At 40.8% G+C, this 27,208-nt stretch overlaps 1 protein-coding gene across 1 annotated transcript in view; it reads right to left on the reverse strand.

The window, feature by feature from the left end:
- Positions 1–20,841: 20,841 nt before the first annotated feature.
- Positions 20,842–27,208, reverse strand: part of SNX7 (sorting nexin 7) — a 29,342-nt gene continuing 22,975 nt past the window's right edge. The window contains exon 9 of the mRNA XM_030455122.1: positions 20,842–21,185. Coding sequence (XP_030310982.1) covers positions 21,105–21,185 — 81 coding nt within the window. The 3' untranslated portion in view covers positions 20,842–21,104. The remainder of the gene's footprint in view (positions 21,186–27,208) is intronic.

Raw genomic sequence — 27,208 nt, forward strand, 5'->3', positions numbered from 1 at the left:
AAGCCCCATCCAGCTGTGTAATCTTTCTCAGTGGGGTGCACAGGCCACTATCATTATATTTTTCAGATGCTTTCGCAAGTGATCTCATTGCTACCAGACCTAAAGTTGGTGCCCGGGGGCATGCCAGGTGGGAAATGCAGTTCCAGGCTTCCTCTAGCACTGCCTGGGCTGGAGCGCAAGGTGTTCTACATGGAGAGCTGAGGCAGGTCCATGGCAAGGAGCTTCCAAGTGCCAAACTATCAGCCCACCAGCCATCCCCAGCCCTCTGGGAAACATGTCTGGGTCTTGCACATGGCTACAGTGATGCAGGGAGTCTTACAGAGCCCTGAAGGGTCAGTCTCACCTGGGTAGAGATCACCAAGGTGTTAGGGCCATAACGACTGGGCCAAGATGTCTGGTGAAACGGAATCCTCCCCTGAGCTGGAGTACTGTAGCATGGAAAGCTGTAACCTGGTGTACTGTGGCAATGAATGGCTGTGCTGGCAAGCAGGGATGATCAAAGCAATAGCTTTGATGCTGTAATAATCCCTATGAGGAAAAATTATCATAACAAGTATATAAACATTTATTGTGGGTATTTTAAGCTATTTTTTATATTGTATAACTAAGAGATAGCAATGTGAATAAATCAGCATTCTGAACAAAATCTAATGTCATTAGGGATCTATTTTACAGTATAATTTCAATCCTTAACTGCTTGATTTACTTTCTAGTTAGTAAGAAATCCATCATGTACTCAAAGAGCAAATACTGCAAATTTCAAGAAAAGAGGGGAAAAAGAAAGAAATTACGTTGTGCACATAAATACTGAACCCCTGATTTAAATTCAAAGCTCAGCTCAGCCTTCTCTGAAGGTGCAGCTGGCACCTCATAATATAAACACTTAAGTCTCCTGTTGAATTTATCTTCAATGTCCACAATGTCTACAGACTTTATTTAGAGCTTCACTTCTGCCTCAGTGCCTGCCCATGGTTTTAGCTCTCCTGCAGAGTTCACAATAGTCCTGTGTTTCCCAGGCTGCATAGAAAGTTGGACAGACCAAACCTGCAAACATCCCGTGTATTTAGCTCTCTGCAGCTGTGCAAACAGCACAATGCATTTTCAATATTCTGCTTTATGCATGCTCAAGGATAACTGAACTTCCAAGCAACAACTCTGCTAATTCTTTTATGAAGATGCAAATTACCAGTGTGACTTCCCACCAGACTGGGAGCTTCATGGAACAATCAGTCTGATCTAAATCCACCCTGAGGCATGAGCACAGCTGGGGGTATTTCTGTGAGTCTAATCTATACTTTACTCTATGGCAGGGTGCAAAACTAATAGTAGCGTGGAGTTAGCAAAGTTTTAACATTCAAAACCCATTACTTAAGTTACGTCCCCATATTGCCTACATTATTTCAGGAACTAGGGCTTTGGTTCTGGTATTATTTACGGGGAGAAAGCATCAGGATAAAAATTTAATTAGGGAAACAATTCAATGTCTTCATAAATATTTACTATGGAAAGATGTAGAATTAGTTAAATTCAGTGTCTTAATGCAAAAACATGCTCAATGGTTGTTAAAATGTGTGGCGTATTTATCTCCACTACATATGTTTTGCTGTCACCATCCAAGCTTGCTGGGCCCTGGCAGAGGAACCTAAGGAGTGAAGGGTGGGACCAGTTCCATTCATGCTGCGTATCACCTGAAAAAGCTACAGCACAGGCTCGAGGGATAAACCCACACTCGTAAAGCAGCAAGCGTGGGTGGAGCCCTTCTTAAATCTTCATTCGAGAAGCCAAGCCATGAATGAAAAATGATGATAAATATGTTTCTTGGTATATTCTTTAAAATGAGGCTTAACTTGATAAATGCTTGGCATTTTCTCCTCTTGACCATTACCGTGTACAGCCAGCTGCTAAACGAAAGGCTGAAGAAGACATTAAGTGCTTCAGAGGCAATCAAAGCAATTTACCATCTTGCTTTCCAGTTCACAGAAACAGATATGAAAGTTTAATGTCTAGCTTTTGGGAATTCCAAATCTAATTAATTAAATTTAGAAAATTAAGGCCCAAGAAGAATAAATGGCTTTGGTTTTGCCTCCACACTTTTGCCTATCTCCACAGGTGCACCTAAAATTAGCTGAAATAACACTTTGTCTTTTTTTTTCCTTTTTTTTTTTTCTTTTTTTTTTGAATTAACCAAGTTATTATGAACACTTGAAAACAAGTGCAAATTTCAGCCTCAAAATGCAGTTTGAATTTCAATGGAAGGCCACATTGGCCTTGTGGCCTGTATTTCCAAGTAGCTGGTAATTTGTGAGTTGTTAAGCGAATCTTTTATGCAGTAAGTGCCAAGGATCTGCAGCTTGAAATTTTGTACCTTTTAAGGTCCCTACATCTGAAATTCGTGGGTGGGTGTAGAGGGAACTGTCTGTTCTCCATTCCTAAACATGGTTGGGTTTTTACATGTTTCAAGAAGTTGACAGTTTCTCAGAGAGAACTCAAACAGGACAGCCTGTTAATTGTCTTTGTAGTTAATTGTCTTTGTAGTAGCTACTGTGGGGCTGTATTTTGGATTTGTGCTGCAGTGTTGAGAGCACAGAAATGTTTTCAATGGCTGAGCAGTGCTCACACAGCATCAAAGCCTTTTCTGCTCCTCATACCATCCCACCAGTGAGTAGGCTGGAGGTGCACAAGAAACTGGGAGGAGAGACAGCCAGGTGGCCAAGGGGATATTCCAGACCATATGACAGCATATAAACCAGGGGAAGAAGGGGGAAGGGAGGGACATTTGGAGCTATGGAGTTTGTCTCCCCAAGTAACTGTTAGATGTGATGGAGCCCTGCTTTCCTAGAGATGGCTGAACACCTGCCTGCAGGTGGGAAGGAGTGAATTAATTCCTTCTTTTGCTTTGTGTGTGTGGCTTTTGCTTTATCTGTCAATCTCAACCCCCAAGTTTCCTCACTTTTCTGAATCCCTTCCCATGCCAGCTGGGGGAGTGAGTGAGCACCTGTGTGGACCTTAGTTACTAGCTAGGGTTAAACCATGAAAGTCCTTTTTGGTGCCCAGCATGGGTCTTGAAGAGTTTGAGATAATGACAGATTTCATTGGAGTGTGGTAGGTCGATGATATAGCTATTACTGCTTTTTAGCTCTCAGATGAGAGGCTTATGTGTTTGCCATGGGGCTTGCTTGTCATTTAGAGTCTACTGTTCACTAGTGGCTGCTTTTTGCTTTCACTGCTTGCTGTACTGCTGTACTGCTTATCATCTTACTCTGCTGAGCCTGGGAACATTCTGATAACAGCAATAGCCATACACCTGGGCTAGCAGATGCCCAGGGCATCACAGTTGTTTCTGTGCTGCTGTGCTGGACAGGCTGGAACTCCAGTGTGAATTCAAGTTGAAGGGACTGTGACTTGTAGATGAGTCCACGCTGCAGTAGGTACATCTTGAAGTGTCTGTGGCCATGGTTATGCCTGTTCTACAGCAGGTATATCTCTGAAAGCACCTCAAAACGTCTGTGCCTGAGTAGAAGTCCATGCTGCAGCAGGTACAACTTGAAGCATCAGTGACAGTGCATGAGGTCTTGCTGGAGCACATCAAAGCATATGGCCATGGATAAGCCCCTGACAGAGTAGGTGCACAGCTGGAGGGGCTGCAGCCATGGGCAGGGCCATATTGGATTTTACTTCTGAAGGGACTGTGGCTGTGGGCCATGCTAGAGCAGGTGTATCTCTGAAGGCATTGTGGCCACTCTGGGTAAGGCCACACTGGAACAGGTACACCTCATAATGACTGTGGCCCTGGGTAAGTCTATGCCACAGTAGGTATAGCCCTGGAGTCTGTGGCTCATAGGTCAGGCTCCACTTGGAGCAGGTGCACCCCTAAGGGACTGCAGTCTGTAAGTCCAAGGCATAGCTGGGGCAAAGGGAGAAGTTTGTTGCAAAGTTAAACCTAATGGTCTGGTTCAAAAGGACCAGAGGTTAAGATATAATGGATACACCTTTAAACTGTTGTAACTTGGGATTTGAGATGCATCTTATAAGAAGAACTATAGCAGGAACCACCTGAACCAGTGGAAGACACTGGAATAGGTCGCCCAGAGAGGTGGTGGAAGCCCCATCCCTGGAAATTTTTAAGGGCAGGCTGCACAGGGCTCTGAGCAACCTGATCTAGTGGGAGATGTCCCTGCCCATGGCAGGGGGATTGGCACTGGATGATCTTAAAGGTCCCTTCCAACCCTGAAAATGCTATTCCATGAAGACACACGCCTTAGAAGAGCCAGTGCAAGTTCTTAGTTGCCAGCTTGGATTAAACTATGAAAACAGCAAAGGGTGAAGCATGAAATGAGATTCTTTTCCATGGGGTAGTTGTTGCAAGAGTTACTCCGGGCAGCTCATTCATTTGTACCTTACTTGCACTAATGCTGGAGCATTAACAGGTTATAGTGTGGAATACCATTGTTCCCTTTGAAAACCAGTCAGATTTTACCAAGGAGAAGAACCCTCTCCTCTCTGTGCAGCACCAGTTCTGTGCTAAAGAGCCACTGATCTGGCACAGAAAGTAGGAGATGGATGTGGAGTATGTGGCATTTACTTATTTATTCATTATCTCTTTTTTTTCCCTTCTCTTCTCTTTGATCAGGGACTCTCTACATTTTTTATTCTACCTCCTTGTGATACATTTCCCAGTCTTTTTTTCTCTCCTGAGTTATTTCCTCTGGGTCTTTTTTCTTGTTCTTTTTTGCACAGCATTTTTGAAGCAGAAAATGCATCAAAGGTGTTTCAAGCTCGAGCTGAACTTTGAAGCCCACAGTCTCTGAGGGACTTCAGGGCTGAGGTGGATTCGCTTCCCTCCTTGGGGAGGAGGACACGTGAACCTGGTGTGTCTGACTGGCTGGCACTTGGCAGGCTGCCAGCAAGGAGACAGAACAAAATAGGAGTGGTCTGATAGGAGCTGCTAGAAAAGCCAGAAAAGCACCACAACCTTATACCAAACCACTGCTGCCATTGCTCTGCCTTACTTATGGAAACACAGGTACTTTAAAGATAACCCGAAGTTTTCCAAAGCTTCAGTATGTGGTTTGCAAGTAAGAGAATGCTGTGAATGATAGAAAAAGCCCACTGTAACAGAGATGATAATGTAGTGTCTTACTAGCACACAGCACAGATGTGGGCAATGGTGACCTTCACAAGCTCTGCTGAGGCAGTGCCATGGAAACCAGTTGTGTGAGCTAGGGAGGGAGAAGTGGGGAGGTGGGGATTCTCTCTGCTGGGACAGGGGCATGAGCACACGTGAGTGTCCCACTGCAAACACACGTGTCCTCACCCCTTTCCAGGAGTTTACTGTGCCACCAAATTATCCTCCAAATAGAAAAGAAATGCTAAAAGCCAGTGAAGCCATGTGCAAGCATCCCTGAAAGACGTGGCCTGCTGGCACTTCTTTAAATCTGGCATTTAAAATTGCTCAGACAGATGGAACAAAAGTATGTAATAAAATGTGACATTTTATTTTATTGTCTATATTTGTTAAGTGAATTCTTCTGATCATTCCCACTGTTGGTTGCACTGAATGTGAATCAAATTCTGACAATTCACCATTTATAAATAACAACTCCAGGGGTCAGACAGAAAGTAATTAATAATTACAGGATACATATTCATCCAGAGAATCTTCTAGGGTGGATGACAGCTCAGCCTAACAGAAAAAAATGACAGGATTCCTAAAAGTCACAGCTTTTCTAGTCAGTCATTTGCAAACTGATGCTTATTACCAGCTGTCTGCTTTGTGGTCTTTCTTTTATAAGTTTCTATGTATTAAGGTTGTGTTAGAAACCAGGAACTATAAAAAACTATATTTGTCTTCCTCACTCTCTTCCATGAGCCACTGGTTTGCTTTGGTATGTAAGTGCACCTTCTCTCTGTCCTCTTCAAAGCACAGCTCCATTTGATACTTGCTGTCTCTCCCACGTGGTATTTCACTTCCTGCTCCCCTGGACACACTCCCAGAGCCTCTACAGAGCACAGGTACAGCTGGCAGCTCTCACACACTGCAGCAGATAGCCACACTGATTTAATTTCCATTTTTTTATTCAAGAGAAGCTGAGGGTCATCACTGTCTGCTTAGCATTGCTAACAAAAGGAGGAGGTGGAAACTGGGCATAAGCACAGAGCAAGCATTGACAGTCTGAAAGCTTGTCCCCGACTCCTCTACAACTTGGTCAGTGACTTCAGCAGCAGTTACATCACTTAATGTTCAATTAGTGGTAAATTTGGAATATTAAGCAGTATATGGTTGAAATGACAGGTAGCAAGTGAATTAAAACCAGCCTTCTCACTGCAAGAGGAATGTCACTGGGAGCTAACTTCAACAGTATTTTGCAAACAGCTTTACTGCCTTGACACCTTCCTGGGGCCTAGCCAAGAGTTTGGGATGACTGCTTGCTCCTACTACAAACATGACTAGCTTGCATCCCTAGGACATACCAAAAATACACGTGCAGGGGTAAATAATTCCACTATAAAAGCAAACAGAAGTCCCAACTGCAGAGCAGGAACTGCTGTTTTAGGCACTTAACAACAATGAAACACACCCCAGCTTTGAAAGCTGACAATCTAAGGAACTGCAGTATTTACACAGATGCTTACACAGATGTCTGGGAAAAATAACCATGCTACTACTAAAATTTGTTCTTATTATTTATTTATGACACAAGTTCCCTCACTGAAGAAGACATAGTACCCACAAAATGTACTGCCACCTGTTTATAAGGTCCAGAAACAATTTGGAAGCTGGGGATACAAGCGATAGGTTTGTCCAAGGATCTTCCCTTAAAGATCTCCTTAACAGAGGGACTTGTAGTCTGGGACACTTACTTGGCAGTGGTTGCTCCCCTGATGAGAGCATATAGTGATCACAAACCCAGCTGCTTGCTGGTGGGGAATGGGGCACAGGACCTGCTGATTCCTCCAGATTTAGAGCTAAAAGCCCAGCTCCTCACTCCCCAAAGCGTGGCATCCCTCATCTGTGTAACCACAGTACCTATACTGGCTGCCACGGCTGGCTGAAAAATACACTACTGGATATAAGTGAAGCTGCTTCTTGGCATCCCCCCACTGCAGGCTCGATGCTGCCCTCTCACTGCTGCCGGCATCCATGCTGCAAGGGAATCACTCCGCGGTTGCTCCTCATGTCCACATTCTCTCTTTCAGGCTTCCTGAAGGCTGGCAGTGTAAATCATATGAACAACATGCTGCTTTTAAGGAACTTGTCACTTGGGGTAACCTGTGCTGTTTGATGGTGCTGAGGAATAAAGGGAGTAACTGAATGAAGACAGCACGGGCAGCCTGTCAGCTAAGCCCAACAAGCAGCAAGCTCCCTGTGGATAGCATGCTCACTGCTGAATAGTTTGGTTTGACCACTGATTCTCATGTCCTTCCTTTTCCGAATCTAAATTTATGCATCTCTTTGGTGTGTTTTTTGGCTTGTTTGTTTTGGGGTTTTTTTATGTATCAGAACTTTTAAGTGAACAGTTAGGAGTATTTTCAGGCAGCCAGGTGCAAGTGGGGACATTTTTAGCAGCAAACACAGGATCAGAGGAAGAGCTTCCATCAGGGAGCAGTTGGATAAGTGCCTGGTGCTTTCCACTTGTGTTTTTGGTTGCACCTCTGAACAATCCATAAGCCAAGATTTATTTGCAAAAATTATTCAGCGACACATTTCAAAAAATGAATATTTCAAGTAAACCATTACGGGCCATGCTTGAATAGGAAAAGAGGCAAAATAGTTGATAAATTATTCATGCAGCTTTAACACTAATGTAATAAATATTACATGGTGTCAGAGAGAAATGAATGGTTTTGGAATGGAGAAAGAAATTAGCTTTGAAGGAAACACCTGAAAATTGAAGGAGGTAAATAAACAAATCTGAGATACATGAATAATAATGAAGAGACTAACATGAGAAAATAAAAGGGGTGACAGCTATGAGTCACTTTGAGAGACAAAATACTTTTCTTCTTTAGTTCTTTCTCTACAGAAGATATACCAGCTTTGCAAACTCTTCAGCTCTGGTTAAAACAGAGCAAAGAAAAGTAAAGAAGGCCCCTCTGGAGTTAGTGAGTATTGAATAACATGTTACTTTAATTTTGCATCCTTTTCTAACACCTTAATACTGAATTAGGAAAATAGGAATGTATATTTTTTAGGGTCAGATTTCATAAGGCTTCTATTGTGCTCTGGGTAGGCACATCCAGGAGCACTAAGTTCTGAGGAGTTAGTCAAATCTGCTCTGATAAAGCTTATCAAGTAACAAGGTCATGAATTCCTTGATTGCTCTTTTGCACTGTGAAGTGTGTAGAGGTTCTCACTGGTCTTTATTCTAGCATTTAAAAAAATATTTTTTTAACTTATTTTTGCGTACAAGAGGGATTTAGCTTTTTTTTTTCCTTCCAAATTCTTTCCTTTCTTTTCAATAGTAAGTTGAAAATCGGAGAGAAGAGAGGAAACAAGCTAGAAAATCCCAACAGACTTTGAAAAAAATAAATTTTCTAAAAGTGGAAATGGAGACACATTACTTTTTTTTCCCTATGGACTTGTTCTTCTCTTAACCTCAGGAATAACATATTAAGATGAAAAGTTTTATGTTCTTCATTTCCATAAATGTCTCATTTACAAAAATCTGTCATGGGCACACCAGTCTCCTCCTCATTGGACATTTACCAGCCTTGGCAAATCAATCCATCTTTTGCACATCTGTTCAGAAAATGTAATTAGTTATACCCATATGCTGCAGAAGCACATGATAAAACTTAGGAAACAGAAAAGGCCAAGAGGCTTTGCAGCCTTTCTCCTACCTTCTGCCTGTATTTTGTCAAAGACGCAGAAAAGTGAGAAGCTTTTCTTGCCCTCTGCCACAGGGTGGGGATATCACTGTGTCCTAAGCAACTTGAAGAAATTAAGCAAAAGCAATTTCTAGTTTATTCTAATAGTTTTGGTTCTGTTCACTTGAGAACAATCATTTATACAGTGAAAAGATGTAATATTCACCAAATAGACATACTTTATTTCACTGGTCTTTCACATATGGACTTGTTCTTGCAAAGAAATGATACAGAAGATGGGCAAGGATCCTCATCTGTAGCTTTGTTACATGGGAGAACCAGATGAGAAGCTCTTGCTTCACAAAATTACATTCATGTAGCAAGTATGGAAACTTTAAGCTTGTTAATCTGCTTTTTGACAGCCTTTTGCTGGCATGTGGTGAAGGACAGAGAGACTACAATCCAAAACCAAACTATGTTTCAGAAAATTAAGTTATTTCAGTGGCATCTTGGTTCCATTTTGATACATGTGTATTGGAATCATAGAATCATGGAATAATTTGGGTTTGAAGGGATCTCTAAAGGTCACCTAGTCCAACCCCCCTGCAGTGATCAGCAACACTCTCAATGAGATCAGTTTGCTCAGAGCCTCATCAAGCCTCACCTTGAATATCTCCAGGAATGAGGCCTCAACTACCACCCTGGTCAACCTGTTCCATTTTTCCACTAACTCATAGTGTATAACTTTTTCCTAACATCCAATCTAAATCTACTCTAATTTAAAACCATTGCCCCTCATCCTGTCACTCCATGCCCTTGCAAACAGTGCCTCTCCAGCCCTCCTGTAGGCTCCCTTCAGGTACTGGAAGGTCTCCCCAGGGCCGCCTTTTCTCAAGGCTGAACAACCCCAGCTCCCTCAGCATGTCTTCATAGAATGTGTTCAAGCCTCCTGATCATTTTCATGGCTCTCTTCTGGACCTGCTCCATCAGGTCCATGTCATAGAGTCATAGAATCCTTGGGGTTGGAAGGGACCTCGAAAGATCATCTAGTCCAACCCCCCCTGCCAGAGCAGGGCCGCCTAGAGTACCTCGCATAGGAACATGTCCAGGCGGGTTTTGAATGTCTCCAGTGAAGGAGACTCCACAACCCCCCTGGGCAGCCTGTTCCAGGGCTCTGTCACCCTTACAGTAAAAAAATTTTTCCGGATATTCAACTTGAACCTCCTATGCTCCAATTTACACCCATTACCCCTTGTCCTATCACTGGTCACCACTGAGAAGAGCCTAACTCCATCTCCTTGACACTCACCCCTTACATATTTGAAAACATTGATGAGGTCACCCCACAGTCTCCTTTTCTCCAAACTAAAGAGACCCAGCTCCCTCAGCCTTTCCTCATAAGGGAGATGTTCCACTCCCTTAATCATCTTAGTAGCTCTGCGCTGGACTCTTTCAAGCACTTCCCTGTCCTTCTTGAACTGAGGGGCCCAGAACTGGACACAATACTCCAGGTGCGGCCTCACCAATGCAGAATAGAGGGGGAGGAGAACCTCTCTTGACCTACTAACCACACCCTTTCTAATGCACCCCAGGATGCCATTGGCCTTCTTGGCCACAAGGGCACATTGCTGGCTCATGGTCATCTTCTTGTCAACCAGGACCCCCAGGTCTCTTTCACCTATACTGCTCTCCAGCAGGTCAGCCCCCAACCTATACTGGGACATCGTGTTGTTCTTCCCCAAATGCAAAACTCTGCACTTCCCCTTTTTGAATTTCATCATGTTTCTCCCTGCCCAACTCTTCAGCCTGTCTAAGTCTCTCTGAATGGCAGCACAGCCTTCTGGTGTGTCAGCCACTCCTCCCAGCTTAGTGTCATCAGCAAACTTGCTGAGGGTACATTCTATACCCTCATCCAAGTCGTTGATGAAGATATTGAACCACACCGGTCCCAGTACCGACCCCTGAGGGACTCCACTAGTCACACACCTCCAACCAGATTCTGCCCCATTGACTACAACTCTCTGACTCCTTCCTTTCAACCAGTTCCTGATCCACCTCACTACCTGATCACCAAACCTATACTTGATCAACTTATCTACAAGGATGCTGTGAGAGACGGTGTCAAATGCTTTACTGAAATCAAGATAAACCACATCTACCGCTCTTCCATCATCTGTCCAGCTAGTAATTTCCTCATAGAAGGCTATGAGGTTAGTCAAACATGATTTACCCTTGGTAAAACCATGCTGACTGCTCTTGATGACCCCCATGTCCTTGATATGCCTGGAGATAGTGACAAGAACAAGTTGTTCCATCACCTTTCCAGGGATGGAGGTGAGGCTGACCGGTCTATAGTTACCTGGGTCCTCCTTCTTGCCCTTCTTGTAGACTGGAGTGACATTTGCTATTCTCCAGTCCTCAGGCACCTCTCCTGTTACCCATGACTTACTGAAGATGATGGAGAGTGGCCTAGCAATGACCTCCGCCAGCTCCCTCAGCACCCTTGGATGCATTCCATCTGGACCCATCAACTTATGGATGTCCAGATTACTCAGCTGATCCCTAACCCAATCCTCATCTACCATGTCAAACTCCTCATCTATCTTGACTACTTCTGGGGCTAAATGAATCTGGGGCTCATGTGGAAACCCTGCAGGAGTAAAGACAGAGGCAAAGAAGGCGTTCAGCACCTCTGCCTTCTTTATATCCTCTGTCACCAGGGCTCCCAGCTCATTCCTTAGTGGGCCAATATTGCCTCTAGTGTTAGTTTTGCTAGCTATGTATTTGAAAAAGCCCTTTCTATTATCCTTAACCTGACTTGCAAGGTTAAGTTCCAAGGAGGCCTTAGCTTTCCTAATTGCCTCCCTACATCCTCTGACAACAGTCCTATATTCCTCCCAAGTGACCAGCCCCCCCTTCCATGATCTGTAGATTTTCCTTTTCCACTTAAGTTTTCCCAGCAGTTCCTTTTTTAACCATGCTGGTCTCCTAGCTCCCTTACTAGATTTCCTAACCATAGGGACGCTCTGATCCTGTGCTTGCAAATAGTGGTCCTTGAATATTACCAGCTATCTTGAGCCCCTTTATCTCTTAACGCCCTGTCCCATGGGATTTCTCTTAACAGTTGATTGAGGAGGCCAAAGTTTGCCCTGTGGAAGTCCAGGGTTCTTGTCCTACTGGGTATTCTGTTCCTTCCACACAGGATCCTGAACTCTACCATCTCATGATCACTGCAGCCAAGGCTGCCATTGACCACCACTGCTTCGACAAGGCCCTCCTTGTTGGTTAGTACAAGATCCAGCAGCGCTCCTCTTCTAGTCGGCTTGTCCACCATTTGCATTAAGAAGTTATCATCAATGCACTGGAGGAACCTCCTAGACTGTGAAAGGCTGGCTGTGTGAGTCAACCAGCAGATATCGGGGTAGTTAAAATCTCCCATGAGGACTAGGGACTGAAGTTGTGAGGCTGCTTTCAGCTGCCTGTAGAAGGCCTCATCAACCTCCTCGCCTTGATCAGGAGGTCTGTAGTAGACCCCCACAACTGTATCATCCACACCAGCCTGCCCCTTAATTCTAACCCACAAACTTTCAATTTGCCCCTCATCAGCCCCTGCACAAAACTCAACACATTCTAGTTGCTCTCTCACATAAAGAGCAACCCCACCACCTCGCTTCCCCACCCTATCTTTCCAAAAAAGCACATAACCATCCATGGCCATATTCCAGTCATGTGACCTATCCCACCATGTCTCTGTTATCGCTACCAGATCATAACCCTTAGCTCGTACACTGACCTCTAACTCTTCTTGCTTATTCCCCATGCTGCGTGTATTAGCATACAGACATTTCAGGAAACAAACAGAGCACACTGGTGGGACTAAATCCTCCCTAGACCACCTGCCTTCGGGCCCCAGTTCATTCTTCTTGTTTGTCCCTAACAGACCCAGTTTTCTCCCCTTCCCCCTTCACATCTAGTTTAAAGCTCTCTCAATGAGCCCTGCTAAGTCCTGCCCCAAAAGCCTCTTCCCCCGCTGGGACAGGTGCATCCCACCTGCCACCACCAGGCCAGGTGTCTCATATAGCATCCCATGATCAAAAAAACCAAAGCCCTGTCTTTAGCACCAGTCTCTTAGCCACTTGTTGACCTGTAAACTCTTCCTAAATACCTCCCCACCCATTCTTACAGGAGGGATGGAGGCAAACACTACTTGCGCTCCAGACCCCCTAACTAGCCGTCCCAGGGCCCTGAAGTCACTCTTCATTGCCCTTACATTTCTTGTGATAATTTCATCACTGCCAACCTGAAAAATCAGCAGTGGATAGTAATTAGAGGAACCCACAAGATTAGGGAGTTTCCTTTTAACATCTCTAATCCGAGCCCCAGGGAGGCAACAGACCTCCCTGTGGGATGGGTCCGGTCGACAGATGGGCCCTTCTGTCCCCCTCAGAAGGGAGTCACCCACCACAACTACTCTCCTTTCCTTCTTGATTGAAGAAGTCCTAAGGACACGGGGTGACTGACGAGTCCTAGGTGGTTCACTAGGTAAGTCTACCTCTGTGACTACATTTTCCTGTCCCTGAATTTCCAAGGCCTCATACCTATTCTTCAAGGGCAATTGGGGGGGAGGATTTTTTCGTGCCCTTCCAAGGCCGGACCTCCTTCCATTCATTCGTATCTCTTAAGTCCTCTCCTTCTGTCTGGTGACAGGAGGGGGGGGGATCCATCACTTCCTCAACCTCTCCCATCTGCCCCTGCCTCAGGGTGTGATTCCACCAGTCTATTTCCCTCTCACATTCTCTAATGGTTCTCAGTCTCTCCACCTCCTCTGTCATTTTAACCACCTGCCTGAGGAGATCATTTACTTGCTCACACCGCACACATGCGGTGGTGAAATGCTCCAGGTGAGGTCTTACCAGAGCAAAACGCAGAATCACCTGTCTCAATCTGGCCATGATTTGATGCAGCCCAGGATGTGACTGGCCTGTGCTGCAAGTGTGCACTGCTGGTTCATCTCCAGCTTTTCATCCACCAGTACCCCCAAGCCCTTTTCTGTAGGGCTGCTTTCTAAAACCTTGTCCCCCAGGCTGTATTGGTAGTGGAGATTGTTCCGACCCAGGTGCATGACCCTACACTTGGTCTTGTTGAACCTCATGAGGTTCACTTGGGCCACCTCTCCAGTTTGTCCAGGTCCATCTGGAATGACATCCGTTCCCTCTGGCTTATTGACAGCACCACTCAGCTTGGTGTCATCAGAGTAGTTCTCTGACACACTGCATTAATTTGTTGTGTATGTTGTTGAACATCTGTACATTTTTCTTAAAAAAAAGACAAACAAACAACATCAACTTTAAAATAACTACCATTCTTTTACTTCAGTAGCGGGTTCAAAATCAAAGGTGCTCTATCCCAATCCTCCCACTTTTCTTCTAGGATTAATTTTGAAAAAAAATACTAAAAGCTATCCTAATTATAGAGATTTAGCTTTCTTTATAAACTGGCTATTTTAAGATCTATTTACAAGACCACAATATAAAACACCAGTGGAAAACAGTGTGGATTGATTACATCCTTCTCAAGAGCATGTATCAGTAGAATACACATTTGTAGCGGTTACACTGCCTATAATTAAGGCTTTTTTGCTTCCCTTCTAAACACATTACTGCTGCTAGAGAACAGCTGAGATACTTAGAAGACAATGGAAAATGCTCCCCCATCAAAAAAACCCAATCATCCCTCAGCATTTTACAAACAAATAGCAGAAATACTGTGGTCACTGCCAAATTTAAGAGTAAGTCAAGATACTGATTGTATTTTTCTGTTCCAGTTTATTTTTAATGAGCACATTTACCCCAAATACTACAAGTAAAATTTGAATGTTGCTTAATTGAGATATTTTGTATTAGAACAGATGAACAATATTTGGTCTTTTCATTAATTTGCATGGATTCTGGATCACAGCATAATGATGGAGTTGTCAGCAATAAGATCAGGAATATTCACATGTCCCAGAATGGATGGTGAGACTGGAACCCAAAAGGCATGATATAAATACACTTGCATGATTAGAATTACACAGGGGACTCAGTTCTGCTCTGATCTCACAATTTTTAAAAACCAAAATTAATACTGAAATGTTCCTTGCACTGATCAGCTCTTTGCACAGATGAGTGAGCTAAATGTCAGCTGCCAGCTTCCTGGGCACATGGCTGTGCCATGTGTCACTGTGCTGTCCATTGTATGGAACTGTACCTGTATTCCTACATCCTTGCTGTAAAATACCTGTACTACCAGTAATAAATTAGAACAGCCTTACATCTGGATCTGTGTTATTGAAGAGAGACTCCCACGGAAAATCTTCACAGCCTTCCAGTTTATTTGCTCTAAATAAATACCTTTGATAAATGAGATGACATATTAAAAAGCAGATATGAAATTATATTGTTTTCCATAAATCTCATCCATATGACATGCTTCTAAGGACAGATGAGCATATGTAGAAATAACAGTCAGCTTTGTCAAACTGCAGACAATGACTTTCTGAGGAGTGAAGCTAGAGTTCCCATAGCGACCTGCAGGCACAACACACATTCAGAATAGGTAGCATATATATAATAGGTAGCATATAAAGCAAGAAGAGGAACATTTCAAGGTAAGGATTAAAATTAAATACAATTTAAATAACAAAATCAAATCTCTTTCTAATAGTATCCAAGATGGTTTTTTTTTCCTTCTGTACTATTTTTTTGATCTTCTGCATTCTGAAACCTACGTATAAATTTCCATCCAAGTGACAGATGCTTTGCACCACTCACAGAATCTCTCACGGTTAAGGACAGTGCCTCCTTTTGCTCCTCAGCATCTCTCTGGCACTGGGACAGCTCTGGGACCAGCAGAACCAGGGTTACCTGTCCCCAGTACCTGCCTGGCTCCCAGCCCTCCTCAGGGGATTGTATGCACTCTCCCAATGCAGCTGTAAAAGCCCTTACGAAACCTGGGTAAGGTGCTCAGTGGGTGAACAGGAACCAGTGTGGGACATGTAGGGAGTGGCTTTGCAGCTCTTAGGGTAAGGGTGAAAAAAAGTAAAAACCTCAGCAAAGGTGTTCAATTGACATCTCTGCCTTTTAGCCACTTTTGGCATGACTTTTCTTTACCTTGCTTAAAAGAAGCTGGCTCAGAGTTGCCAGTTTGACACAGTAGTGCCTTTCTGTATTAGATATTCTGGATAGGGCTGATGCTGGTCTGTACTGAGAGTCTTTCTGATTCACAAAAAAATTCAGAAATTAAGAAAAGACCTTCATAAACAAAAGTTTCTAGGTTCAGTCTTCAGCAGAGTATACTTCTTCATTTGCCTTACCATATATGACAAGATGAGGCACAACTGTATTTGTAAAATATTTTTAAATTCTTTTAAAAATTAGCATGCTATAGTACACAGTCATCATCACAGAAGATTGTTAGTTCTTTTTTCTGCTTTTGCACCTCCCCTTCTATATTTCGTCATTACTTTTCTTCCCCACAATGAGATATTAACAAAAATGTGTAATGACAAGAATAAATCAACATGCTGGAAGGCATCAATAAATATTGAACAACTTACTTGACTATGTTAAGCTGTCACAATTAATCTGCTTATCAAATTGTACTGTCCTGTCAGTGAATGGATATATAGTTTTCAAAGAGCTATTCTCACTTAGCTGTTTTCTCTCAAACCTATTTACAAATCTTTCTCTAACCTTGCTTTTAGCCTTGTTTTTATGTCAGCAGCATCTTCCAGGTTTTTCTGTTTACTGCATAGGTATTGCTGGTGGATAGAAGTCAGAGGATATACTAAATTCCTGTAGTAGTTTTTCCTTTGATAGAATTAATTTTCACTTTATTTTATTTTTCACTCATAGTGAAAGGGACCCTCATAAGCTTCTCTCTTTTGCTTTCATCAGATAGGAACTTTGGGCTCTTGTGCTGTGTATATCAGAGTATCAAGCAGTAAAAAGAGATGAAAAAGCATTAGCAGTTCTGATACTTCTTGGAGCCTGCTGCTCATTTAGGTAGTCCCTGCCAGCCATAAGGGCTCAATACCAGTTTGTGGGGCCCAAGCAGGCTCCTGAGCAGGAGGTGCTGATGTTCAGAGCAACACTGGCTTTGTCTTGTAACCTAACACTCAAATAAAGCAACACCCCAGTGAAAAAGAGTTCCCCACTTGGAAGTAAGGGGCTTTGTCACAGTTGTATGGGGCTTCTTGCTCAGCTCCCATTTTAAACACTGCTTCTTTTACCTTGTGGTGAAAGCCTAATTTATTATTTAAATAAATGCAGTTCTAGAGTACCAATTAAAAACAAATTTCTTTCTTTTCACTTGCAAAGGAGCTTGGTGAGATGCTTTACTTTTGTAAAAAAAAAAAAAATGAACATGTTATAACAACTATTTATATTTTAATTAAAGAAGTTAATTCAAAAAGGCAATTCAGTTGCTCTTTAAGCTGCATAGTGTTGTAACAATTACTTTAAAAGCAGTGACTCTTACACCACATAATACGTTGCCTTGATTCTAAGGAAGTTTCCTAGTGTGGCCTTGATGGTTAATGGCTTACTAGTAACTCCTAGTTAACTTTAATGCAGACATAATACTGCTTATTCCTTTACTAACCTTCTACGCAATACCATTATCAAAAGAGTTATTCCTGCTGAAAACTCATATTACAATTTAGATCAAAAAATTTTAAACTTCAAATTTGGCCTTTTGCCTGTAAGAAAATGAATACAACATTTTTTGATAGATTTTTTCCAATTCTGTTTTAAACAAGGACTTCCTTTTGCAGTTCTGCATTTCTTTAATTGTATCTACTACCTGAAGCAGGATGTACCTACCTGTACATTGCAGGTTCCCAAAACCTCTCAAATCCACTCAAAGTTTGTGGCTGTTTCTTTCAGGTTCAGATGAGCTGTCACCTCTCTGTTCCTTCCAGGGAGGCAGAACAACTGCCAACAGTGGGGCTGCACCAAAAAATTGGTGTATCTTGGAAAAGCAACACAGTAGGTTTCTTGGAGTTGAAAGTTCAGTTGATTAGTCAACATTTCTTCTAATCATTCAGTATTCAATAACCTGCCTCTGTGGAATTGCATAGATAAGGCTTTTCTTTCTCCACAATGATGGCAGGGCTAGAGTCAAGGTAACAAATCAGCAGCTTGTAACTGGTTCACACAGTAAAAGCATCATAGCTGTGCAGTGCTTTATCAACATTTTGCTGCCCAGGTGCTTTCCACTAAGGCTGTACAATTTGATCCTCTAGTCACTCAAGCCAGCCCCACCAGCTACATGGTAGGAGCCCATCCACTTGTCAGATGTTGATTTAGCCATTTTATTTGAGTAAACTTTAAACATATCAGAGGAACCTGACACATACACCTCTGTCCTCATCCATTTGTCACAAAGCTGCAAAGTACTGTCTATGCAATATAGTCAGCATGCTGATATGATATATTAAAATGTGATTTGGACATATGAAATAAAAGTCCTTGCTATTTCCCTTGGCCAGCAAAGCTCCTGCTGGGAGGTTGGTTTAATGATTAATTAATGCCAGAAATATCCTAACTTAAGTACACTATTAGTGAAATCCTGCCTATAGCTTGATTGTAACAACAGACCTTGCTTTTGTATGATGATAGTGCTATTAGATAAACAGAAAAAAAATATGAGCAAAATAAAGCCTCTATAGAACTGATTATTTAAGTCTTTTCCCCTATAAGTTATGGCCTATCTGAAGAGGAAAAGAAGTTAAAAATGAACCATGAACATAAAGAACCACAGTCCATGTTTTTACCAAGGATGCAAAATCTCTGATGGTGCTTCTCATTTCCAAATGCCTAAGAAAGCAGCTTTCTGCTCTGGTGAAATCAGTAACAATGCACAATGGCATTCCTCATCTCAGCTAACCTGACATTACATTTTTTTAGAGGAGCTTTAATTAGAGGCATGGTTACACTAAACATTCATATCCCTTCAGGTAAGCCTGTTCAAGCTCAGTTTCTTGAACTTTTGCTTCTCTGATATTCAGAGCATTACTGATGTCTATCTTGCCAGATTCCTATTCATAGGACTATACACTACTGAGAGATTAGGAGCTATAAACAGCAGGCTAAACTGAGTATTAATAAATGCAAATCAACGCTTACTAGGGAGAAGCCAAATCTCCTACACACGCTGATGGAAATTAAATTATTTAGTAACCTTCAGAATAGCTCTTAATGTTAGTGGACAGTTCTATGGAATGGCAGCTCAGCATTCAGTGGTACTTTAAAAAATAAATTAGTAGAAAAGAATGATGAAAAAAATCAAAGCACAATTATGATAATATATGCCTGCATTTTGAATACTGGTTGCAGCAGAACTAGAAAATACAGTGAAGAGCAATAACCATGAACACAGATGTGAAATGCCTCTTGTATAATATGGTATTAACTATGGCTTTTCCTCTGGGAAAAGAAGCAGCACTTGGAAGACACACAAGAGGTTTCTAAATTCTTGAGTGGCACAGGGAGGATAAAGAGGAAACAAATCTCTTCTCCCAGTTTAAGAGGCAGAGGGCATTACCTGAAATTATTGGGTAGCTGGCTTAGGAAATTGCAAAATGAATTGGTTTTTTCCTTCAAATAGAATTGTGGAATTGATTGATACTGAGCATGTAAATACTAACAGTTTAGATGGAAAAAAAAAAAAAAAAAAAAAAAAAGCATTAAGCAGTTTATAGAAGTTCTGACATTAAAAAACAAACAAAAGCAAAACAGTGGGAAGGATACCTAGACCAGCCACACGAGCACCCCCTTCCAGCATTGCTGGACCAGACACTGTAGCACAGCCCTTCAGCAATGCTCTGCCTGCCTCCACACAGGGACTCGCCTCTCAGCTGCTAGTGGTCCAAGGTGGGAGAGATGCATGCTTCCTGCAGTATTTCAGAAGCATCTTAACTGATCTTGTATAGCTGAAAAAACCCAACAGCTGAGCTTCCATTTGTGCTTCATGGGGTGAGCAGGAGTGCAGACTTTCTTGCATTGCTGAAAAGGTCATGCTGGTAGTCCAGGTGTCAGTTGTAATGTAAATGTCTTCAGATCAAAGCAACTAAATTACTCGTCCAGCTTGGACAGGCCCCCAGCCACCAAAGTGCAGCCATTTGCTCAGGAACAGCCCCATCCCTGCATTAGGTGTCTGACAAGAGCAAACTCAAAAATTACCAGCAGAGGAGGAGGAGACAGCTGAAGCACTGCTGCTTTGCAAGGCCAGAGCTGTGATTAGACTGTTCCTGGACCTCATTCTTTCCATTTTCAGATTTAGGGTTATTCAGACCTTAACTACCAGGGAGAACAACTGCAGGAATTATAAATGCAGACTGACAGACCTTTTGGGTGGAATAATTCAATGACTGGAACACTTTAATGCATATTGCATGAGTGAATCAGCTAATCATTTTATTGCAAAACTCTTTTTTCCTTTCTTATCCCTTTGTCTTCCACACTTGCAAAAGAGGAAGGAAGTTAAGGATTACAGGAGAGTCAGGCGTGGGAGTAAAAGGTTTGATCCTGCAAACTGCAAATGGAAGATCTTCTGTTAGCAGGATCAGTGCTGTGACCAGCATCATATAATTGTAGAAACCATCTGTTTTATGAACTGTTGGTTTTTTCTTTATCCTTTAAAAAATGTCAAATGGAAGATGCTTAATGGACATGTAAATACTGCACACTGAAAACTGAATTAACAGTACTGTAAAGCAATGTCAATCTCACAGAATATATTTGGCATTTTTCCATACCACATTGCCATTTGGTGATTACTGCAATCTATTAAAATAATCTTATAGAGCTCCTCGATGACTAAGATAATGAATTTTACAAGTACATGAAATTATTCAAAAAAGACAATACAACATGCACACTAAAATTCCAAAATACATCTTAAAGACGAGGATACAGAATGAACACAAGCTTTCCATATTAAACTTTTTATTAAAATGGAGCTATTTTACATATTTAAAATACTTTATTTCCAAATTTTGAAGTATTTATGAAAACAACTGTATGCAAAGACTCACATAAAAATATGTAAAGTCATAGCTAAGCAATATAAAGCAATATATAGCATGTTCCCAAATGTATTTCAGGACTAGATACCTGAGCTTTCAATAAGCTGGTTTCCTGCATTTCATTGACTTTAAACAGTTAAATTTAATAATGTATCTGATCTTGTGTAAAGCACTTCTTTGGTTGTGAAAAACTACTTGGAAAAGGCAAATTGAGCAGAGATACTATTCAAGGCCTATCTTCAGAATCTTCTTCCACATGAGGATCCACTGTCTGAGATGCTAGGAAGGACTCCCATGTTGCAAGGCACTTTTAAAAAAATCAACACAGATACATATGAATAAAGCAGATAGATTTCTGTAAAACTTGCATACAGGGAGAAAAAGAGGGAAAAAACCCAAACCAACAGAAACCAGAATACACACACATTATCACAAGCTCCTTCCTTGAGACTACAGTAAGAGCAAAATACGGTTTCCTAGGCAGCTCAGTGATATGCAAAACATTAGCCAGCATGCTAAGTGAGCTGTAAAGGTCATTTTTACATAATGCCAAGTGCACAGTGTGAGCAGTGTAATGTATGTCTTAGCATGGAAGACGCTAACATTAATTATGCTCTTCTTTAATCTCTCCCTTTAGTTACAGGGAAAGATCTTTTCCATATAGAAAGCACACTGTCAGGCACAGTTCCCTTGTAATCTCTCTGTATTCCTATGTATACTCAATTTTCCTTCCTGGTTAGATTAAGACAATTTTTTTTCTAAGCACACAGATAGTTCATTTTTCCATGGAGTAAAAAGGAAAGAAATGGGAAGAGAAAGACAGGAGGTAGGAAAATGTAATTTTTCTCCACATGGAAAAACGTATTCATAATTGTACAAACTTTTTTTTTTTCTTTTTTTTTTTTTTCTTTTTTTTCTTTTTTTTTTCCCAGTTTGTCTTAAATGAGTTTGGGCAGCTTGGCAAACCATTCTAAATCATAGATTAGTGTTGGAAGTCATGGCAAGACTATCACTAGATAACCCATGCATTCTAATATTCATTACCCAAAGTACCAGCATTCTACTGTTTCAAGTCTGTCATTAGAACAGGGCAGGCAAATTAATGGAATAAGTTTTATGTTTTGGTGTTATAAAAAAAAACCCTGGAAATTAAAATTTTCCAATAAAATATTGACATTACACCATACTGACACCCAAATATTGACATAATTCCTCAAGTGCATTGCTAAAATAGGGGGGATTTTCTGAAACAACGTGAAAAGGTTTTAATTTTTAAAATTTCAAAATTTGCTCCAATTTCTGAAGTAAATAGCACTGATTTTTTATTTTACAGAGCAGAGTTCTTCAATTAAGCATTTGTTAACACCACACCATTTATTTTATTCCTTTTTCACGTGCCTTAGGTGTGACACTGCTGTCTGAAGCAGCGCACCTTTGTCCCATAGAGGTATCTCCCTGACGGATGAAATCACAAATTGTCCATGGGGTGGAGCTTACATCTGAGAAAGCTGATTGTCACTGAAAGTATTTTTATTAGGTTAGGTATAGATATTCTGCAGAGCCCTAAAGATGCAGCATTACTAAAACCAAAACAAGAGACAAAGTTAGTGGTGATGATGCTGGTATTGTTTTTTAGCTATCATGTCTGAAGTGTTCCTAACCAGGCAATATTGAACTCTGGCTTCAAACAGCAATAGCAATTAAACATTTACTAATTTTTTCCTTGTATGTTTCTCATGTGTTTACTGTAGTCTCTAGGATATTTCCAGCCTCAAAGAAAAAAAAAAACACTATTATTTTTCTCAGCAGAGACTTTTTTTAACCAGTCCCAACAAAAAAACCCACTAGAATATGTGGCTAGATTTTGCAGTCCAATCCAAAGATTAGTTCGACATTATAAATCTAGCAAAAATACCTGAGTTTGGTTTCCCACTGATCATGAGGCACTCTAATAAATGCAGGATGACTGGGGCTTTTTTCGTAAGGTAGGATGATATTTAATTAGATTTGGCGTTGGAAAAATATGATTTTTCTTGTGCATGGATGAGTCTTTGTTTTAAAGCATAGCCTCTAATTTATTTTCTCATGTCAAACTAATCCTGTTAAACCTTTGCAGCTTAATCAGATAAAAAAAGCTGTTATCTTTGCTGTAGTAAGATGCTTGCTGGTATTGACACAGTTTACTCTTTTCCAAAACCATAAATGATTTCCTGATTTTTTTTTTACTATTTCAAGCATAATTTAGTTTATTTTGGTGACCTACTTTGTTGTTCAGGCATAAATTGATCAAAAAGATTCATTAGGGCAAAACCATTACTTCTTCATCATTACAGCAACTTCCCTCTGACTCCCAAAGCCCACTCTATCCAGTAAAATCTGTAGAAAAATAGATGAGATTTGTTGTTTGCCCTAGAGGCCTCTGTAGCGATGCATTTAACTAGACATTTGGTCATGTATCAAAAAGTTAGGGCAGCTGCTCATGCACATCGATCATCTTCTACCTTAGCAGTTCCTGAGAACTTAAAAAATTTCATATGATTTTCAAAAACTCCCACATGGCTGGATACATCTTTGAACTCTCATTCACTTCAGTGATAAAAATTTCTTTAAAATACTTGTAGGAAGAATGGTGGGATTCACTATTTCTGTGCAGGATAGTTTTTGTTTCCTTGCACTAAGAAACTATTAATTTATTTGTGTCTCAGACACAAGCAACACTCTTGATTCTCAGCTTCTATTCTAGAAAATGCCATAAAAGATGGTATTTTGAAGGTATCAATCATAGAGATTAGGGAACTGGAACAGAAACACACATGACACTGCTTCTGTTATTACCCCTATTCACAAGATACTTTCTGCTGTGCCTGATCCCAATGGCCTTTGCAGCCATCAGTGCTTGCAGCAAGCATGGGGAGAGCCCTTCTGAAATCTTCGTTTGTGAAGCCAAACCATGCTGATATCATCTCTACTACACGTTCTAGTCTTGTATCTCCTTTTTAGTTTGATATGCAGATGTATTATATGAAAACCTTTTTGCTGTTTTTTTTTCCTAAAAATGATAGTGCAGAACAGATGTGTGACCTTCCGTAGTAATCAGAATATCTTACTTAAAGTATCCTTATTTAAGCTCTTGCTATTTCATTTTGTGGATTTAGGCTTTTTTATGTCTTCTGCCAGGCTTTTACAAGAAATTGGACTATGAATTTCAATTCTCTGCATGCACATTTAATTTCCTGGGTTTGGTTTTTCTCCTTTCTGTCTCCTTTGTGAAAGCTGACTGATCTTCTATTTAGATCTCCATTTTCAACATACCAGGAGAATGAAGTAAAAAAATTCTATAATAATGTTGAAGTATACATCACTAATAAAATGTCATTTATGCAGTTCATGCTTCACAATATAAAAAGCTTGAGCCTAAGGCTCAGAGACCCAGCTTTGTTTTTTTTTTTTTGTATGGTTAATTATACAACTTGTCAGCTGTAGCAGCACTGTGATGTCTGACAGTGAAATGAACCACTATTGCTCCAAGATTTTGGAAAATGTGTATTAGTTATATAAGCGAGCATAAATTAAAAACTGAATAACGTGTAAATGAAACAAAAGAAAAGTTTTTCATTTTGACTGGAAAGATTTCAGCAGATTCATAGCAGGGGGACTGGAAATAGATTATTTTTAAGCTCCCTCCCAACCCAAACCATTCTATGATTTTAGCTATCTGGATAAGCAACATCTTGTGGTTGCATTTTAACATGTGCAGTTTGACTCATGCTGTGCAGATAACAGAAAGACAGTGTCACATTCCAGCCAGTGCTGATGCATGTATTTTAAATCACATTATTGAAATTACAGAATTACAAAACAAGGAGTTATATGGTATTAATTAAACTGTGGTTCATAAAAAAAACCATCAGTCATCCCCAACAAAAAACTCCAAGATGAAGCAATTATTTCTTGTCCCACACCTAGAACAAGCCTAGGAAAACAGATGTGCCTTGCAGCTTTCTAGGACTGTAATCCAAGCTGAGCTCTAGCAAACAGAAATCTGAGTCTGAGTGCCTCAGTGAAGACAAATTGCTAGAAGCTCCCTCACTGACATTTTAAAATCAAGCTGCCACCTTCCAGCTCAAGCATCCAAGATAGACTCAGCTGCCCCAGTGTCACATGAAGCAGGGGCGAATCTAATAATCAAGTCTTAAAGGCTTTATACAAAAGGTCAAAAAGACCTTTAAAATAAAAAATCAGTTTGCAACATTTGCAGGTCACTGTTCATGGTAGCACCAGTTTCACTGTGGTCAAAGAAACGAATTCAGAATAAGCTCCCATATGATTTTATTTTGTGATCTCTTAGGTCATTCAGCTGTTTTAACCTCTGACATTTTCTTGCAGACCATGTCTTCTACTTTTTTATTTCTTCAGAGACAAAAATCATCGCTGACTTCTGTTTGCTTTTTCTTGTTACTTTTGTCACCCATAATTTTATGAGTATGCCTGGTTCTATGCCCTTGAATAATCATGGATTCCCCCAACTCTGGCCATTCTGTGTGTCTTCTTCATTTTGTCGACTGAGTTTATACTTTAACATTATTCATGGCTATCAGATCCTCCCACTCGTCTGCTTGCACAAAGCTATGCAGTAATACCAAGACTTAGGCTCTTCAATGTAATTTGATTAAGCCTACCTATTTAATGGCAGAGTTCTGAAATCATTCACTAGAAATGTAAGGCAGTTAGAGAGCTGTAAGTTCAAGCAGCATGAATGCTAGCATATTTTGCATAATTTTGCATAATATCCAAAGCAGTAACAGAGGGATTTTAGATACTTCATTGTAGTTGGGTGCAGCAAATACCATGGCTTGAATAGCTTATGGCAAAAGTCTTCACTTAGGAAATGCTGTTTTCAGGGTATTTATTTAACTCAAAGTTCAGATAAATGGTGTATGCAGTCCCAGTTTTCATATAAAAGAAGATATTTCCTGAGAAATTTTGTAAGACTTATTTATTGTTAATATTTCAGTTTCTTAATGAAAAAAACTGTGTATAGTAAGTAGTATGTCAGCTGCATTGTCAAGAGTAATAGGTATGTTATTGACTTTAAGCCTTTGTGGCATAGAGAGTGACTTAAGCATATATTCAACTCCTTTCCAGAAGCAGAGAAAAGGAAGTAGAGAACTCTATGAACTATTGAGACCACCTACAGGAATACCAAATGATTGGAGTTATGGTAATTCTTGGCTATTGAATGACATTATATTTCAATGGATTATAACACAGCTTGTACATTACCACAGGAATGAGTCATTCTTACAGACCTCCAAAGGAACACCCTGTAAATCTTCAACACTGAGCTTTAATTAGTGTCTTTGTTTCCAAAGACATTGAGAGACACAGAGCTCGTTGATTCCACAGGTGTAGAAACAAAGGAACACTTATAATTCATGTACGTTAAATATAGATAGTCAATAAACTGAAAGGCTGCTCATTTTGAATTAGTAAATCAAGGGAAATATAATTATAACCAACACTTTAAAGTTGCACTTCATGTAACATGAACATTAATTTGGCTTAAGGGAGACATACTCTTTTATCCTCACTAATTGATGCTCAACAAGGTGACAGCAGAATCCTTAGGCAACTACAATTTAGTAAGAATCCAAACAAATGTAAATTCATTTTCCTTACTCCTATTGTGATGAAGAGAAAATAACATTTTAGACATTCTAGTGTACTTGGACACACTGCCATGCTGTACTTGATCACACTGGCTTTTGTTTTATACATTCTTAAAGAACTGGATTCTCTACGAAGCCAAAGAAAACAAGAGATGTCCATCTCTCATTACTCTGTAGTTCTCAGAAATTTAAGGGATGCAAAGAATGGCCACTAACAGGAATGATTCCTGGTTAGGTTGTGCATCTGAAAAAGTCAGCAAGACTAGGGAATAATGAGGAGCACAGTGAAATGCTGGTGTAGAGAAGGAAATGGGATACTGCTTGTGGAAAAGCAAGGATAGGAGTTGAATTGGGGTGAGGGGGGAAACTGGAAAGAAGAAGCAGGTAGTGACAAAGTTAGAAAGCTGGAGATGATTTCTCATAGGAAATGGACAGAAGAGCTGGGCAACTTAATCTATCCATGGCATCCATGCCTCAGGAGCATGCACAGGACATGATACAGGGGGAAAAAAAAGGCAAATAATGAGATGAGGGATGCTAAAGCAAGAAAAGGCTTCATAAGGCTTCAAATGGTGCATCATAAGTATGAATATATAATTTAACTTTTGACATGTGAAAGAATGTCAGTGAGGCAAGTAATGACTGAAAAAGTCAAAAAGAC

This window comes from Calypte anna, chromosome 8, assembly GCF_003957555.1.
Source record: "Calypte anna isolate BGI_N300 chromosome 8, bCalAnn1_v1.p, whole genome shotgun sequence".
Lineage (NCBI taxonomy): Eukaryota > Metazoa > Chordata > Aves > Apodiformes > Trochilidae > Calypte > Calypte anna.